We start from the raw sequence: 15,510 nt of genomic DNA on the forward strand, positions 1-15,510 counted from the left end.
ATGTCAAGTCATGTCATGAGTGCCAAATATGCTGTTTGGATCACATACATATTCTGCCAGTCATCACCATTCCAGAACCCCTATTCTACAAAGCATACATGAAAATGTTCTTAATGCCAAAGTCAAACTGGTTTTGCTACATCACCCAAGCTCACTGTTCCCTCACAAGCTACCCAGAGTGGCCTATGCTTCATGCAGAAACTGGTAAATCCATTGGAAAATTCATCTTTGAACAGATCTTGTGCCACTGGGGTGCAGTTGTGGAGATTGTTACAGATAATGGCAGACCCTACGTCCTTGCCCTCAACTGGCTTTCCAAGGCCTTCGGAATTTGCCATATACATATCTCCCCCTATAACTCACAAGCTAACAGAGTTGTTGAGTGACAGCATTTCAATGTGAGGGAGGTGTTGGTGAAAAGTTGTGGAGGAGAGGCATCAAAGTGGTTAGAAGTTGCTCCTGCAGTATTCTGGGTGGAGAGGGTTATGATTCACAAGGCAACTGGGTTTTCTCCATTCTACATGGCTCATGGCATCAAACCTAGACTCCCTTTTGACCTTACTGAGGTGACATTCTTAGCCCCTTTCAAGGCAGAATTTTTCTTGATGACAGAACTCATTGCTCACTGTGCTCATCAACTTCAGAAATGTCCAGATGACCTCACCCACATTCACAATCTAGTGGTTAAATCCCACTTTGCCTCTGTCAAAGATTTCATCACTCCCTCTGTCAAAGATTTTGTCACTCACTTCAAATGTACAATCAAAGACTTTGACTTTGAACCAGGGTCACTTGTCCTTGTGCAGAATTCATGTATCAAGTGAGAGCTCAATCACAAGACCAAACCACAGTACCTAGGCCCAATGATCATTGTCCATCACACCAAAGGAGGCTTGTACATACTTACTGAGTTAGATGGTGCAGTGTCCAAATTCTGTTTTGCTGCCTTCTGTCTTTACCCCTATTTCCCACAGAACACTGCTCATATTGAAGTCACACAGTTGCCTGGAATTTCCACATGTGACTTAGATCACCTGGAAGACGATTCACTACCAGACCCCACACTCGCTGGCATCCCTTTGGACAAATCAGATGAGTAGCACACTTTTCTCTCTATCTTTCTCTTTCTTTTCTTTCCTCTCTCCACTTTTTCTTTCGCTTATATATATACCCTCTTCATCTCATATAAAACAAAACCATCTCTGCTCACAAGAAGTCCTCAAAACAAAAAAAAACAAAAAAAAACCACTCATCTCTCTCTCATCTCTCACCAATTCATTCTCTTCTCCTGCTCCTTTCTTAGTGATAATTCTGTTCAAGTACCAAAAAGACTCACAAAATAAAATAAAATAATTCTGCAATCTACCTATGCTACTGTACATGTGCCTACATATCTTTGAGCTGATCCTTCAACCTCTTCAGCTCCTCATGTCGCCCCTGAACTGTGCCAATCTGTCACTCCATTCACATCACCAACAGCCCCAACATCTGGTGGATCTGGGTCAACTCAAACTCCTTGTTATCCACCCTACCCTCAAACAGTCAGATGTACTCAGCAAGAGCCTTGTGCGTAGTCAATTTGCTCAGGTTTGTGACCAGCAGAGTTTCTTCAACTGGGGGAACTTTGGACAGGTCCTGCACACTGACATTGGGTGTGGGTGGATTGTCCAATAATCCAGTCAGTCTGCCAAAGAGTCCACCATTGCCAAGGTCTCCAAGATTGTCCATAGGTGGTGGAGTTGGCTCAGGGTGAGGTTGAGGTGCAGGGGTTGCTGATGGAAGGAAAAGAGGTGGTCAAGGTGCAGGAGGAGGAGGCATGTTTGAGGTCAAAGGAGGACTAGCATGAGGTGTTGGGTGCCCAGGAGTTGGTTTGGAGTTTTGCCTAGGGGGTGGTATGTGAGCAGGGATTTGAAGTTTCAGCCCAGTCATCACCAGAGTTTCAGTCATCACTGTTACCATTACTGACTTGGTCTGTTTGTGCAATGGCCCAGCAGCTGTCTCTCCACTACCAGTGTTCTTGTGCTGTGTTATGGTTCAGTGCCCTCATTCTTCATGTCATGATCAGCTTGTACTCACCTTCCTACCCACTCTGAGTGACCAGCTGCACTTCCACTTGGCCTGCCTGCATCACTCACACAACTCCCCAGGTAGCCCTTTGCACTCTGCATCTACCTTCACACACTCCCTACATGGAAGGTTGGCTTCAGGTGCTGGAGTGCCAGTTTCAATGGGTCTGGGTTAGGTGGGCAGTTGCCTTCATCATTCTCCAGCTTGTCAACTTCATCTGTGGCCTGCAGAAAGTTTCTGAACATTAGCCATCACACATGGAGTTTCCTGGAGGGTAGGACATACCTTTTCCTTACCCTTCCCCTTGCCTGTACTATCCATCTGTTGCCTCACTTGTCCTCCAGTCTCCCTTGAAGACTCCCCTGCTCCAGTGTCACTGGGCATGCAGCCTTGACCTTCACCTATCACCATTGCTGCCTGTCTGTGCATGTGCATAGAAGGTTCTCTTGTCAACCTCTCTGCCTCAAGCTGCACCCTCAATTCTACCCTCTCCTGGTAGTCTTCAAAGATGTCATCAATGTGGATCCATCTCTGCTCCACTGGGCACTGGAGGTCAGCAATGGCAATGGCACCCAGGACTAGAAGGTTTTGGCACATTGCAGATTCCTCAGTGTAGTTGCACATGCACTTGTCATGAACCTTCAGTATAGAAATTCCATTGTCATTGACATATCTCCACCATGAGTGAATACTGGCCTGCAGAATTCCATCATAGCATGATACACTACCATGGAAGGTTTACTCACCCATGTCTTGTCCCAGTCCTCCACCCATGCATAGATGGTCCCCAAACTCTCCTCTGGCTGTGGCACCACCTTGATCAGGTCCCAGACATGCCCTAGAGCTGCAGTGAGCACTGTGGTTGCCTGGTCCCTCATGCTGAACATGGGACACATGTCATTGATGGAGTAAGCTTGCATGGTAGTTGGCAAAGGAAGTGAGAATCTGCGAGTGGGATGGTGGGGTAACAAGGGTGAATCTGATGATGAGACAGTTTCTGGGCAAGTTTTTCAGCACTGTTGCTGACACATTATCTAAGTGCAGAGTTTTTACTCACACAAGGTGCATGGCCAAACACAAGCCATCTTTGTTTACATCACCTGCTGGATCTCTGCTGCCCTTCTGTTGCAACTCAATGACCTCTGACCAAGGACAGTCAGCATTCAAAGACCATAGGAGGTGTAGGGAGTGGTATACTCCCTGAGGCTGAAATAGGGATGCCAACACCAAAATTCTGCCATTACCAAAGTCGACCCCTATCAGAGTTCCATGTCTGTCATCTTCAGAATTATTGTATCAGCCTCATGCATCAGCCTTGTGCACCACCTCACCTGTCAAACCTTTGGAGCTCCCCTGTCCATCAATAACACACACCAGTCATCATCCCAGAATTCCATGTCAACATCAACCTGACATATGTCTGTCTGGAATTCTGCAGTCATGTCCCCCCCAACCTTTGCCTCACCACATAGCTGGGAAATCACACAGATCATCAGTAAAAAACTCCAGTTACCCCTCTCATTCCTTTCCTGCAAATCTTTCTCCACAATGCAAGAACCCCTTTGCATCTATGGCCTCTATCCTTCATGTTCCACTCCACAGTATGATGCACACTTATCCTGTTGGAAGATACCCACCCTTTCCCATTTGTTTTTCTTTTCCTCAGTTACTACTGTTCAGTTTGATTTCACACAATTCTGTATGGCTTTGGCATCTGACACATCACCCTCTTTTTTTTTTTTTGGAATTTTGCTTTACCTGCCCCACATTTCTCTGATCAGTACCTTACTATCCATGTACTATATAATTCTGCCTCAGCAACAAAGAAAAAGGAATCATCATCTTTTGGGACTCAAAATCTGTGTCATATGCATGTCTAAAGTGTACAAAGTGTCCTTGCATCCTCTGTGTCTTCTGCATATCTGTGTCTTTGATCTGCTATTACCTTGTCTCCCCTCCTGTGTGCCTAATTCATCTCAGAATTATTTTGTCAGGCCAAGATTGACACTCAGAATTTTGAAAAGCAAGTCTACTTGTACCCAATTTGCCTACATCTCTGCAGAATTAAATTCCATGCCCCACATTTGACTCCTTGACCGACTCTACCATTGTATTCTATGTCTCCTTCCTACTCAGCACCCCTTGGGTCAAGCCTAGGGATTTCCCCCACAGCTTTCCCCTATTCACACACTACCCAGAGGTAGTGTCCCACACCAGTCCTTATCTGATCCCTATCCCCCCTCTGGGACTTCAAAGGTCATCCCAAGCCAGAAAAATGCCTATTCAAGATGACAATCAATGCTATTTTGTCAATGCATATCAAAAACATAGCTTACCATCTGTGGAGGGTGCAGGGGCAGAGGGTGAGGGTGCTGAGACAGAGGTGAGTGCACAAGAAGGTGTGGCAATGGTGAAGCAGAGTGGTGATGACCCAGAAAGGGAAGAAGTTACTGCATACCAAACAAGCACAATCTGCGACAATGAGCCTATGATGTTCACAGATGTGATGCATCACACTGATGCTGACTGCTGGTATGCAGTGATGGCCAATGAATTAGCAACATTTCGCACTATAGGATTGTATGAGGAGGTACTGCATCCACCTGACAGAAAGATTATAGGTTCAAAGTGGGTCTATAAGATAAAGCAAAGCCCTACAGGTGACATTGATAAGTACAAAGCCCAACTTGTCACAAAGGGATTCACACAAGTCCATGGAATTGATTATACAGAGATATTTGTGCCTGTAGCTAAGTTTTCTACCATCAGAACCCTACTTGCCCTTGCTGCTAAGTTCAATCTGGAGATCCACCAGATGGATGTAAAGTCCACCTTTCTAAATGGCAAACTTGATGAGGAAATATACCTCCATCCTCCTCCTGGCTTCTGAGACTCAAGTGGCATCATTTGGTGTCTCTATTGCATGCTCTACAGACTAAAACAGGCTCCAAAAGCTTGGTACAATCGACTACAAGAAGTCTTTGAATCTCTCGGATTCACATGCAGTGACACTGATCACAGTCTTTTCTACAAAGATGAAAATGGCATTTTAATTATAGTTGCTGTCTACATTGACAACAAACTGATCCTCTCGAAGAGCTGTGAGGCCATCGACCACCTCAAAGTCCAATTATCAACCAAGTATGACCTCTCTGACTTAGGTGAGGCTCGGTGGATCCTCAGTATGGAGACTATATGAGATCATGACAAGGGAACCATAGAATTGTCTCAGCATCACTATATAGAGCTCATTCTTGAGTGTATGGGCATGCAGGATGGCCATGCAGTGTCCATGCCCATTGAGGAGAACTTAAAATCAGAGAAACTTGATGCTCCTGCCTATGACCTACAAGCATATTGAAATGCTCTTGGAGCATTGATGTATGCTATGCTGGCTACCTGGCCAGATCTCACATTTGCTGTGGGCATGCTTAGCAGGCATGTGGCTACCCCTGGCAACCAACACTGGACCACACTCAAATGTGTTTACAGATACCTTTGAAAAACTGTTGATGTGCATTTACAGTACACAAGAGACTCTGCAAGTTCTCTTGGAGGCTATGCTGATGCTGACTGGGCTGCATATGTAAATGACTGTCATTCTGTAACTGGCTACATCTTTACTCTGTCCAGTGGAGCAGTTAGCTGGTCATCCAAGAAACAGACCTCCATTGCTTTGTCTAGCATGGAAGCTGAGTACATGGCAGTCTTGGCAGCTGCAGAAGAAATACTTTGGCTACAAATGCCACTATGTGAACTAGATATGGATATGACTGCACAGCCCACTTCCCTCCTGGTCAACAATCAGTCTGCAATAGCCCTGACAAGCAATGCAATGTTCCACAACCACACAAAGCACATACCTATTCATCATCATTTTATCTGCAAGAAGGTTGAAGATAGAGAAGTGGACATCAAGTACATCTCTACAAATGAGCAGACCACCAATGTTCTCACCAAGGGACTGTCATGTGAGAAGAATGAATGCTTTTCTCTTGGTATGGGAATTATTTTCTAAAGACTTGCTACACTGAGGGGGTGTGTTGGAACATGTGTCCCCTATGTTTATTTGCTTACAGCATACAAGCTTACATAATAATTCTTCGCACTTAGGCAGTTAGTTTTTCCTCATGCACCTCAGTCTTCTTACCACAGAAGCCTGAGGTATGTTTACTATATTAACCCTACAGCTACCTTACTGATACACTACCATAGACCTTCTTTATAGGTTAGCTTGTTAATATTTAAGTCTTCTTACCACAGAAACCTGAGACCTTCTTTATAGTCTTAATTCCAGCCTCCTCTTAAGAAAAAAGAAATGTATACCAAATGATATGAGTAAATGAGTATAATTTCTGTTTGAGTCTTGTGTGCATAGAGTCATGAGGGCACACATTGTGGCTGTGCTGCCACATTGTTCCCATTTTGGTAATACACAACTTGCATGCACGTTGTGCCTTTGCCACATCACTGTGTGAGTGCTGTACGATGTTCGTGTGGGCTGTTGATGGCACACCTCAGTATAGAACACACCCCCTGCCATAGATAGGCATTAGCAATGTCCAGAGGGTTCTTGGGGGGTTGTGAGAGCTTCTGTAAGGTAACTTGAGTTGCCTTGAGGGAAACATTGGTGGCATGGTGCATGCTTCGGCTCACACAGGCTTTACTGACATCTTGCCAGTCTAATTTGATCTTCCTACATCGATGTTGAGTCCTGTAGGGTATCCAGTTGTGCACAATGAGGTCTGGAGGCAGTTCAGGTGGTGCAGGTAAATGATTCAGCCATTCTACCTCTCATTTTTGAGTGTACTGACTTCTCTTGTCAGCTAGCAACCCCTTCTCTGCTCTATATGAGCAGACAGCATGGCTGCTCATTGCACCATTGTTTGCACTGCTGTAGCACTTGTCATTGGCTTCCTTTGGCCGAAATTCCACATTTGGTGAGTCACCTCATATCTTGGCCATTCAAGTGCTGATTGCTCTTATCTCCAGCTTTGTTGATGCTCTCCCACCATCTCAACTATGCTCCCAGTGGGAGGTACCCTCACTGTCTTCACCTACACCCCTAGTCTCATCAATTGAGACTTTCCATGTGTGCTGACCTTCATAGGTCTCTTGTCACATTGCTTGCATGTGATCTTGTTCAGGCTGGGGCCACTTGGCCTCTTGAGGGTCCTGGAGCCATTTTGGCTCATTAGCAGGCACATTCAGGTTCAGAGGGGTCATTTGCACTTCATGAGGATGTGGTAAGGTGACTTCTCCATTATCAAATGTTTGTGCTTGTGCTAACTTGCATTCTGTGTTCATAGTACCAAAGACTTGGCCAGGACATTGAGTGGACAAATTTGAGCATGCAACATGGGCACTCAGAGGGTCAGGTATGTCAGCAATCAGACCACTGCATGTCTGAATACACTGATCGTGTTCGACAGGCATTTGTAGTGTAGTTTCAATGATGTGACTGTCCTTGAGATTTGTAGAATTAATTGCAAGATTGAAAGTCTCACTGCTGGGTTTGAATAGATGTAGATCCCTTGTCATGTTGACAAGTTGACCACATGTGCCTATAGTGCTGGTCTTGTCTATATGGCTGTTTGACACTTCTGGGTTTGTGTCTTCAGGTTCATCCATCTGGCCACTGCCTGCTTCGCATGGCACTACCTCCATCTCCAGCTCCAAAGGCCCATTTAGGGCTCATTCAACCTCCAGTGTAGGTACATCAATGCTTGAGGCTTCAACTTGTATGTGCTGACTAGGTGCAACTGCTACAGGCTTGGACAACAGCTGCATGTTGTCCCTTTCACCATTGAGGGTGGCCAATAGGTCAAGGACGATATTTTGTGGAGTTGCACTAGTTGTCTCTAGTGCAAGTGAAGGTTTGTGCCAGTCATCACTTTGCACAGCACCTTCAACTGCCCTCCAGCTTGCAGGCCTTGGGATCGAGCCATAGCAAGACTCAAGGTAAGTGAACATCTCATGCACAGACTCTAAATGCATTATGCTGCAGAGGATTGAGTTGGGTAGTCCACATATAATGAGATGGGAGGCAAAGCTGTTGCACTGCTGCCAGGCACTGTCAGCAGCTTTCCAGGCTGCAACCTGTTCTCATTCCTCATCAGTACATGGTGCCCATCCTTGGCCACATCCTTCCAGCTCAATTGGATCAGTAGGTCATGTTTCAGACCCATTTAGGAACCCTATGAAGCCTTCTTTGTCAACTGCCTGCAGAACCACTCCCCATAGTGGTTCCAGTTGTGGCCATTGTGTGTGAGCTCAGGTATGTCCATAATATAGATTCCAGTAACTTTGAGAGTAGTAGAGAGGATGTGAGTAGTCATAATTCCTGTATGAGACTTCAAGTCTCTACAAGTCAAGGTCTTGCCTATATGAAAATTTTCACTGCACTAGGCAGGGCTCATAACCTGTAGAAATATCTGTAGGCTACCTCAGTAGTGAACAAACTACCAATATATTAGATATACCTGTAGGCTACCACAGGATGTCAGTATGGTAGAATACTTGTAATATGAATGGACTTACCCTCAGTAGTGAACAAACTACTGAGGGAATACTAGTAGAAAATACTACAAGTAGGTGCGCTATTTCAGCTTATGTAAGCATCCAAAACATCGCACAGTGGTCAAGTACCACAGGGGCACTTTATGTTCCAACAGTGGCCAGCCCATTGTGTTTCTTTGGCAGGCCATACAAAATCTTACAGACAAAATTTACTGGACATGATGACAGCCTTTCAAGAAATATCGTCCCAACTTGGCTGCTGAGATCACTTCACAGGCTGCTGTCTTCAAAGCAGATGCCCAGATAATGGAACCACCACCAATACAAACACTCACCATGTAAAGTCTATCTCATGGAGTGGGGAAATTATCCAAGCAGACTCTTTCTTGTTGAGAGGGTCACTGCTATCAGGAAATATGTCCTCAACCATGAATTGCACAGAAAAGATGACCCCTGCAGTGAGGGAGTCCTGTTTCCCTCACTGGGTAAGCACAGAAGTCCTCCACAGAGATCATCCAGAACCTGCAGATGGTAAACATAATCCTTTCATGGGCACTGCCAGGGGGTTCCACTGAAGAGGGTGACATAACCCATCAATGCACAGGGACTGACCACACAATTGGCAAGCACTTACTTGTGGAAGGCATGCAGGTAAGTAGCTCATAGGGATTTTCACTGTAAAAAGTAAAATCACTAAAAAACAGTGTTTGTGACACCAAAGTCAGGGACACATCTTTTTAGTGTCATTGGTCAGACATTGATTTTATGATTGCCTCAATTGTGCACTTGATTTTCAATGTCAGTCATGCAAAATCAGTGTCACTATCACAAGCTAGGGATTACAAATTCAAAGCTGATTAGTCGGAGTTTGAATTCGGGCATGTGGTCGGGGGTGGAATCTGAGCTCCAATTTTGGCAGGGGGCGCTGCGAGTCAGATTGTGAATAATGAGGCTGTCAGAGTTAGAAGGAGGATTCCAAAGTTGGCTGGGGTGGCTAAGTAATGAAGATGCACCTCTAATTGTAAGCACTGGTGGTGCAGTGGTAATGTTTCATCCCCAGTTTCTCGAAGGTCATAAGTTTGAGACTGAGCCAGGCCAATTCTCCCAAAAAAAGAAGTTGGTGAGTGTGAACCCCTGATATGATGTCTAGTCATCTTATGTAATCACCTTAGAGTGTGCCATAGTAGTAGATGGTAGTACTACATGATACATGATCCTGTTAAGCAGCACATAGAACATTTTTATTCAATGAAATGGACACCATTTTTCAATGATAGAAACACTTATTTTTTTTTTTTTTTTTTTTTTTTTTTTGTGTAGGTAGGAGGAAAACTCATAAGTGAGTACCAGTTGTCAGCTCCGGTGATGTCAGGTTGGGCTATCCATGCTAGGAAACAGTGTTGCACTCAAGGCATCAAAGGGGCCCAACTGACTAAAAACCTCCCAGTCAATAATACAGACCCTGACAAGGGGACTGCTGACCGCACAGGGAGCCAATCCAGAGGGGTCAAAACAGCTGTATGCCACGCTTCCTGGTGTGCCTTTGCCACCTTCTTTGGGGGATTACCTCCGATTTGTATACGAAGGTGTCAGGATTAAGCGAGGTGGCCAGCTGAATATCTATGCCAACAGAAACCTCCTGCAGCAGGGCCTAGACCAAAACAACTCCCTCCAGTGCCCCAGGGTTGTACTCCCAGCTGTGCATACCTCTAAGTTTTCACTGATTGTTTTTAGCATCGGCTCAGGGAAGCTTGACACCCATCCTTTGGATGGAGGGGGTGGACGAGTTTCACTTTGAACACCTGACAGGAATTTCACCCATATAACTCACTTCTTAGGCAGTGGGGCAGCCACCACACCAAGCCTCTGGACCTCGTCAAGGTCTAGTGAGGGGAAAGTCCATCTCTCACCAGAGGGAAACACTTATTTTTCAGTGGTTAGGACACTGTTTTTTAGTAGGCTGAATGGGTACTTCAGTGTCACAGAAAAACACTGAAGTTCAATGACTGACACTGATTCTCAGCTGCTCTGACACTCATTAAAAGTGATTTGGACACTTAATTTTAGTGATTTTACTTTTTACAGTGTTTGCTGACTGGACATGATTTGGCACTTAGACAGCGTGTTCCCGGTTCAAACCGTGGATGACATTCCAGACAGCGAACTGGCTGAAGAGGAGAGGAAGGAATGACGGTACTGCGATCTCGGAGGCAAGATGTTTGCGTTTCAGTGGACCTGTTCTCTCCGCGTTACATGCAACGTTTTCGAGTCATGCTTCAATTATCAATTGGGGGTCTTGAGTTCTTATATATCTTGTTCTACATTTAAGTTGTTCCTCGTGTGTTCCATAACTGTACCTATGATTACTCCGATTTGCCTTCGGGATGGGTGAACGGGTGGAGATGACATCCAAAATTTCCGGCACTAGCCCGGGTTGAATGCGAGTCGACGTAATAGTTGGACAAGTGCAGGCAAATTGGATATGTGCAGCGGACAATATCATGATGCTACGATTATCTACACAATATTGAATATCTTGGCTTTGCTTTTCAGAATGCTGGCCCGGTTCATGGGCCGAGCAGTAATGAGGGTAGAAGATGCGATCCTTTTGTGCTCATCGTGAGGTAACTGAATCAAGAGAAAGGCATTAAATGACCTATCCAATGCAAAAAGCAGCTGCTCTTCAGTCACGGCATCTAGCTCGACGGATGGACCAAGCAGCTTCGAGTGCCAAGGACGAACGAGCTGCAAAGCACCTTGCAACCTGGTTGCATCGTCTAGCTTGTGTGGCAGTGCGATCTCAAGCGGCCTCAGACCGGATGCCTGGATTTCGTACGTGTAACTCGGTGCCGATAGATCTGTCCCTTTGAGCCGGATATCTGTAACTCGATGGGCGATACATGGTAGTATAAGGCGGCGATTGATGAATCGTGGAAGGGGCGCCTTAGGAAGTGAGTGGAAGTCGTATGCATCGCGTGCCAGTGGTGCATACGCATCTGGAGTTTTCCGCCGGTCCGCCAGAATACGCTGGGCAATGCCTAACGGTGTCTGGGGACGGCGGAGAAACTGGGGGAGGAGCGACGTAGTGAGTGAGCCACGTAACCTTCGTAGTACTCCGAATGGTGACGTGGGCTGCAGACTCATTGACGACGACCGTTCGTCTGTGTTAGGTTGGGGCGGAGGCAACGGGAGCATTTGAAATGAGGTGATGTGAGTAGGGAAGCAGCTATGAAACAGTGACGCCTCTCCCACCCAATCCAGAACCGAGATATCCCCAGACCGCGATATGATTTCGGCTAGGAGACGGCCTAGCGAGTCCTCAGCAGATTCGCCATACAGAACGGGAAGATGAAGATTGAAGATCCCGAAAAGTGAGTAGGCGACATCCTCAGGTCGTGTGGTACGACGCAAAGACGCCCATTGTAGTCTCGAACGGGCATGATCCATACCTGGAGAAAATTTGGACAAGAATTGGGACTCTATTCCAGTTGCTACCTCCAGCTCTTCCAGCACAGCGATGACGGCTTTATGGTTCGAAGACGCCAGGTTCTTGTAAAGTGACCAGTTTTGAGTGTAGAATAGTATGCACTCGGGAGCCAGTAGTTCTTGGAGGGTCCACCCACGCTTGAACCATTCGCTGTGCCCAAGCGAACCGGCATTGGAAACATCAGAAAGGTATATGATGGTCAAGGAGGATTGTCGATACCACGCGAACATCGATCCAATCGTTTCTTGCACCTCGGCACTGCTGTGCTTGTCGATGCAGCACGTGTCACTCCATGCCCATAAGTAATCCCACTCCAGGGCAACACGACAAAAGGCTTGGAGCTTCCCAAAGCCCCCCTTGGCCGACATGCCATATATCGGGTGGCCCTCGATGTCGCGCAATGATGGCTCTGCTTCACCCCAGCGGTGCGAAAGCGTGGCGTACCGGAAGTGTCTCGAGACATTAGCATGAATGAGGTCTATTTGCTGGTCCCGGTCGCACGTTGTGCATAGTGACACCAGCCGTTTGCACTGTTGACTGTTCATAAAATGTGATACCTGCGCATCACGGCTGCACAATATGCCAGTAGGTGTGTGCAGCAGCCTGGTTGGCGTGGTTTTGAGGGTTTCAAATGCAACATTACGGATGACTTGCTTAATGTCGAAGAGGGTAACATTTGACGCATCCGAGGACATCATGGCAACTTGTGAATTGAGTTTCGTTTGGAGGTAGGCCGCAAGACAGCGTCGAGACACCTCGTAACCTGGGTCTTCACGTAGGAGTAACTCCAGGACTTCTTGCTCGAGAGCAATAGCCTGGTCCAAATCGGCTGCTGCGGGTTGTTGACGAAACCGGTCTGCTAGACACTGCGCCAGGTTGTGGAGGGACAAAGCGCGACTGGGATGCCCAGTCCGGTGGAGTCGCAGCACATATCGGTATAAGGTGATAGCCTCGTTCAGGTCGACGATTGCGTGCCGAGCTTGGAATCTGGCCCTGTGGTATTTCACAAGGACACACAGATCGTCTACCACTCGACCAAGTATGACGGGTTCGTTCGAGTATGCACCTTGCGACAGCCTCTGAACCCAAGCTCCAACGGAAACAACTTCGCGAGGCAATCGGAGCTCCAAAGCACACGTTGCAAGACAAATAGCATCGTCCAAGTCGGTCATCATGGCCTGCTTCTGAAACCTGTTCCAGAGGTGTTCTGAGAGCTCGAAAAGGGAAGAGGCGACATCAGCCCTGCTTGTTGGACGAACCACCGACACAGCCTGATGACGGGAATTTGCCCTGTGCGAACCAGGCGTGTCAGCCTGTCCCCGAAACTTCTTCCAAAGGTCGCATGCAAGGTTGTAAAGAGCTATTCCACGATCAGGACGCCCTGGTGGATAAAGCTCTAGTGCTGCACGTCCGAGCGTGATGGCTTCTTCCAAGTCATCGACTCCCCCCTGGTTATCATGTCTATTCGACAGGCAGAGAGCAAGTCCTTGGAGCGATGAAGACAGGAGAGGATGTGGAGAGGGGCATAGTTTCAAAGCTGCACGGAGGAGGTTGATAGCCTCCTCCAAGTCGCAGGTCACAGCGTGTTTCATAAATCTCGTCCTGAGGTCAGAAGCGAGATTGTGGAGAGACACATCACGATTGGGATGCCCCGGTGGACGCAGCTCTAGTGCTTCACGTCCAAGCGCGATGGCTTCTTCCAAGTCATCGAAGACCCCTTGCTTTCCATATCTATATGAAAGACAGAGAGCGAGGTGGTGGAGTGACCGGGCCCGATCGTCATCGTTATTTCCAATTGGTCGGAGTTCCAAAGCCGCGTGGTGCAAATCAATTGCCTCGTTCAAGTAGTCGATTTCTTCCTCTTCCTCGTATCTGTCGCTGAGGGCATCCGCCAGTCCGAAGAGAGCAACATCCCGGCCATCATGTCCCGGAGGATAGCGTTCTAACTCTGCCCGCTTGCGAGAAACATTGTCTGCTGGAGCCATTGAATGCTGTTACACCTGGATGATATACACAGCGGAACTGGTTTTGCCTTTAGACTGGGTTTGGTGATCAGTTGCAATAAGACAGCAGAACAGTGGAAACCTACGTTATCCCTGGAAATGTCAAAGAAACAGGGTGAGCAATCTTGAGTGTCAGAATGCTACTCAAATCAGGGAGGCTAATTAAACAACGCAGAAGTGCCCACAGGTAAAGACACACCGTGTAGAGCAGGCAATCTTAGGCGTCTGGGTGTGGATACTGCTACCCGAACGTCGGTGCACAAACGCAGTGATGGACCAATAGGGACTCGCCAATATGCAGCACGCTAGTTGGAAAGACGAGAGGAAATCCGGCTTTGCTGCTTGAGCAAGTCACGTAGACTGAAGAACTGTGGGGGGACTCACCGGTACACCAACCGTCGGTAGAAATCGGTGAGGGGGAGAAAGTTGGATGCTGTGGTTTACGAGAAGCCCAGGACCGCCAGTCATGTCGTACCTGCCCAGCTCATTCCCGCATGTCTAAAGGCACCACACATACTGAACAGTAGCATCGTAATCAGTCCCCCTTGTCCGAGACTAATGACACAGTGATGCTCTTTGATACTGTCTGTTCGCCTGATCCTGCACTGCCAGACTGGAATTCCCGATCCTTGCATAAGGGGGAGCTGGCCCCCCTCCACGACACTGGTCTCGTCAATGAGTTACCAGTTACTGCCCTTGGCAACCAATGGCTTATCTTGGTTAGTCGTTCCCTCGCCGGCGAACTGCGCTAATGTTGCTGCTCACAACGATACAACCCGTTTGCCAAGTTCGCGAATTGACGCAGTCCATAAGACTCTATACTATAGTGAGACAAATACTACTCGTGCATACAAAATAAGGGAAATGTGTGTCTTCTAGGTTGCACCCAGATCTACTGCATATGAACTGGCGTTTGTTCCCTCGAAAAAGCCTTCTACGACTCTGATATACATGTCTCTTTAATGCGGTCGAATTAAATTTTGAATGTATTCCTAGCGTTGCCTGCCAAGTGCATCTCGCTGACTCAGGAGCATGAGTACTAGCCTTGTGTGGGGTATGCAGAGAGGGGCACGACAAGGTAACACCAGGGGCGACGGACAGCTAGAACAGGCCCACCAAACGTAGCGAGGGATCATCGGAAGAAAGAATCATCAGGCGTGCCGTGGTCCCTCAGTACCGGCATTTGTATATGCTTGTTGCATCGCTTGTCACAGCGTGGTTTGTTTCCACTAGATACGTCTCTCCCGCGATGTGGTGGTGTGCAACCGTTCAGAGGCCATATTATGTGGCACTCGATTCACCAGACACGTGTTTGCACGTACTCCTGCTATGTATAGCGGGGACGAAGGGCAAAGCAAGGCAAGTATTCGAGTATTGGTCAAAGTGCGAGAACAAGCTACACAAAGCAAACCATGAAAGGAGTGACCAAGTGGA

At 47.1% G+C, this 15,510-nt stretch overlaps 4 protein-coding genes across 4 annotated transcripts; 1 reads left to right on the plus strand and 3 right to left on the minus strand.

Moving 5' to 3' along the window:
- Positions 1-1,386: 1,386 nt before the first annotated feature.
- On the minus strand, positions 1,387-3,655 carry F5J12DRAFT_782836 (uncharacterized protein; the record flags this gene model as incomplete). The annotated part of the gene is given in 12 exon segments (XM_051742772.1): positions 1,387-1,452; positions 1,474-1,528; positions 1,553-1,772; positions 1,967-2,022; positions 2,077-2,122; positions 2,183-2,291; positions 2,353-2,763; positions 2,814-3,012; positions 3,125-3,340; positions 3,399-3,420; positions 3,440-3,539; positions 3,581-3,655. 12 exon segments carry the CDS (start codon positions 3,653-3,655, stop codon positions 1,387-1,389), a joined length of 1,575 nt encoding a protein of 524 aa, XP_051599937.1.
- A 3,275-nt stretch (positions 3,656-6,930) lies between these two features.
- F5J12DRAFT_782837 (uncharacterized protein) lies at positions 6,931-9,422 on the plus strand (the record flags this gene model as incomplete). The annotated part of the gene is made up of 13 exons (XM_051742773.1): positions 6,931-7,007; positions 7,060-7,159; positions 7,377-7,445; positions 7,689-7,777; positions 7,891-7,943; positions 7,991-8,028; positions 8,092-8,233; positions 8,296-8,344; positions 8,369-8,393; positions 8,815-8,924; positions 9,028-9,071; positions 9,149-9,237; positions 9,390-9,422. The coding sequence occupies 13 exons, from the start codon at positions 6,931-6,933 to the stop codon at positions 9,420-9,422; spliced, it is 918 nt and encodes a 305-aa protein (XP_051599938.1).
- Positions 9,423-11,838: 2,416 nt separating this feature from the next.
- On the minus strand, positions 11,839-12,618 carry F5J12DRAFT_720815 (uncharacterized protein; the record flags this gene model as incomplete). The annotated part of the gene is made up of 1 exon (XM_051741262.1): positions 11,839-12,618. A coding segment is annotated over one exon (780 nt), but the record flags the coding sequence as incomplete, so codon positions are not given.
- A 159-nt stretch (positions 12,619-12,777) lies between these two features.
- F5J12DRAFT_768774 (uncharacterized protein) lies at positions 12,778-14,058 on the minus strand (the record flags this gene model as incomplete). Its single annotated transcript, XM_051742220.1, has 2 exons — positions 12,778-13,097; positions 13,140-14,058. Coding segments are annotated over 2 exons (1,239 nt in total), but the record flags the coding sequence as incomplete, so codon positions are not given.
- Positions 14,059-15,510: the final 1,452 nt, after the last annotated feature.

This window comes from Pisolithus orientalis, assembly GCF_024613125.1.
Source record: "Pisolithus orientalis strain OTSU chromosome Unknown F5J12scaffold_14, whole genome shotgun sequence".
NCBI classification, from domain to species: domain Eukaryota; kingdom Fungi; phylum Basidiomycota; class Agaricomycetes; order Boletales; family Pisolithaceae; genus Pisolithus; species Pisolithus orientalis.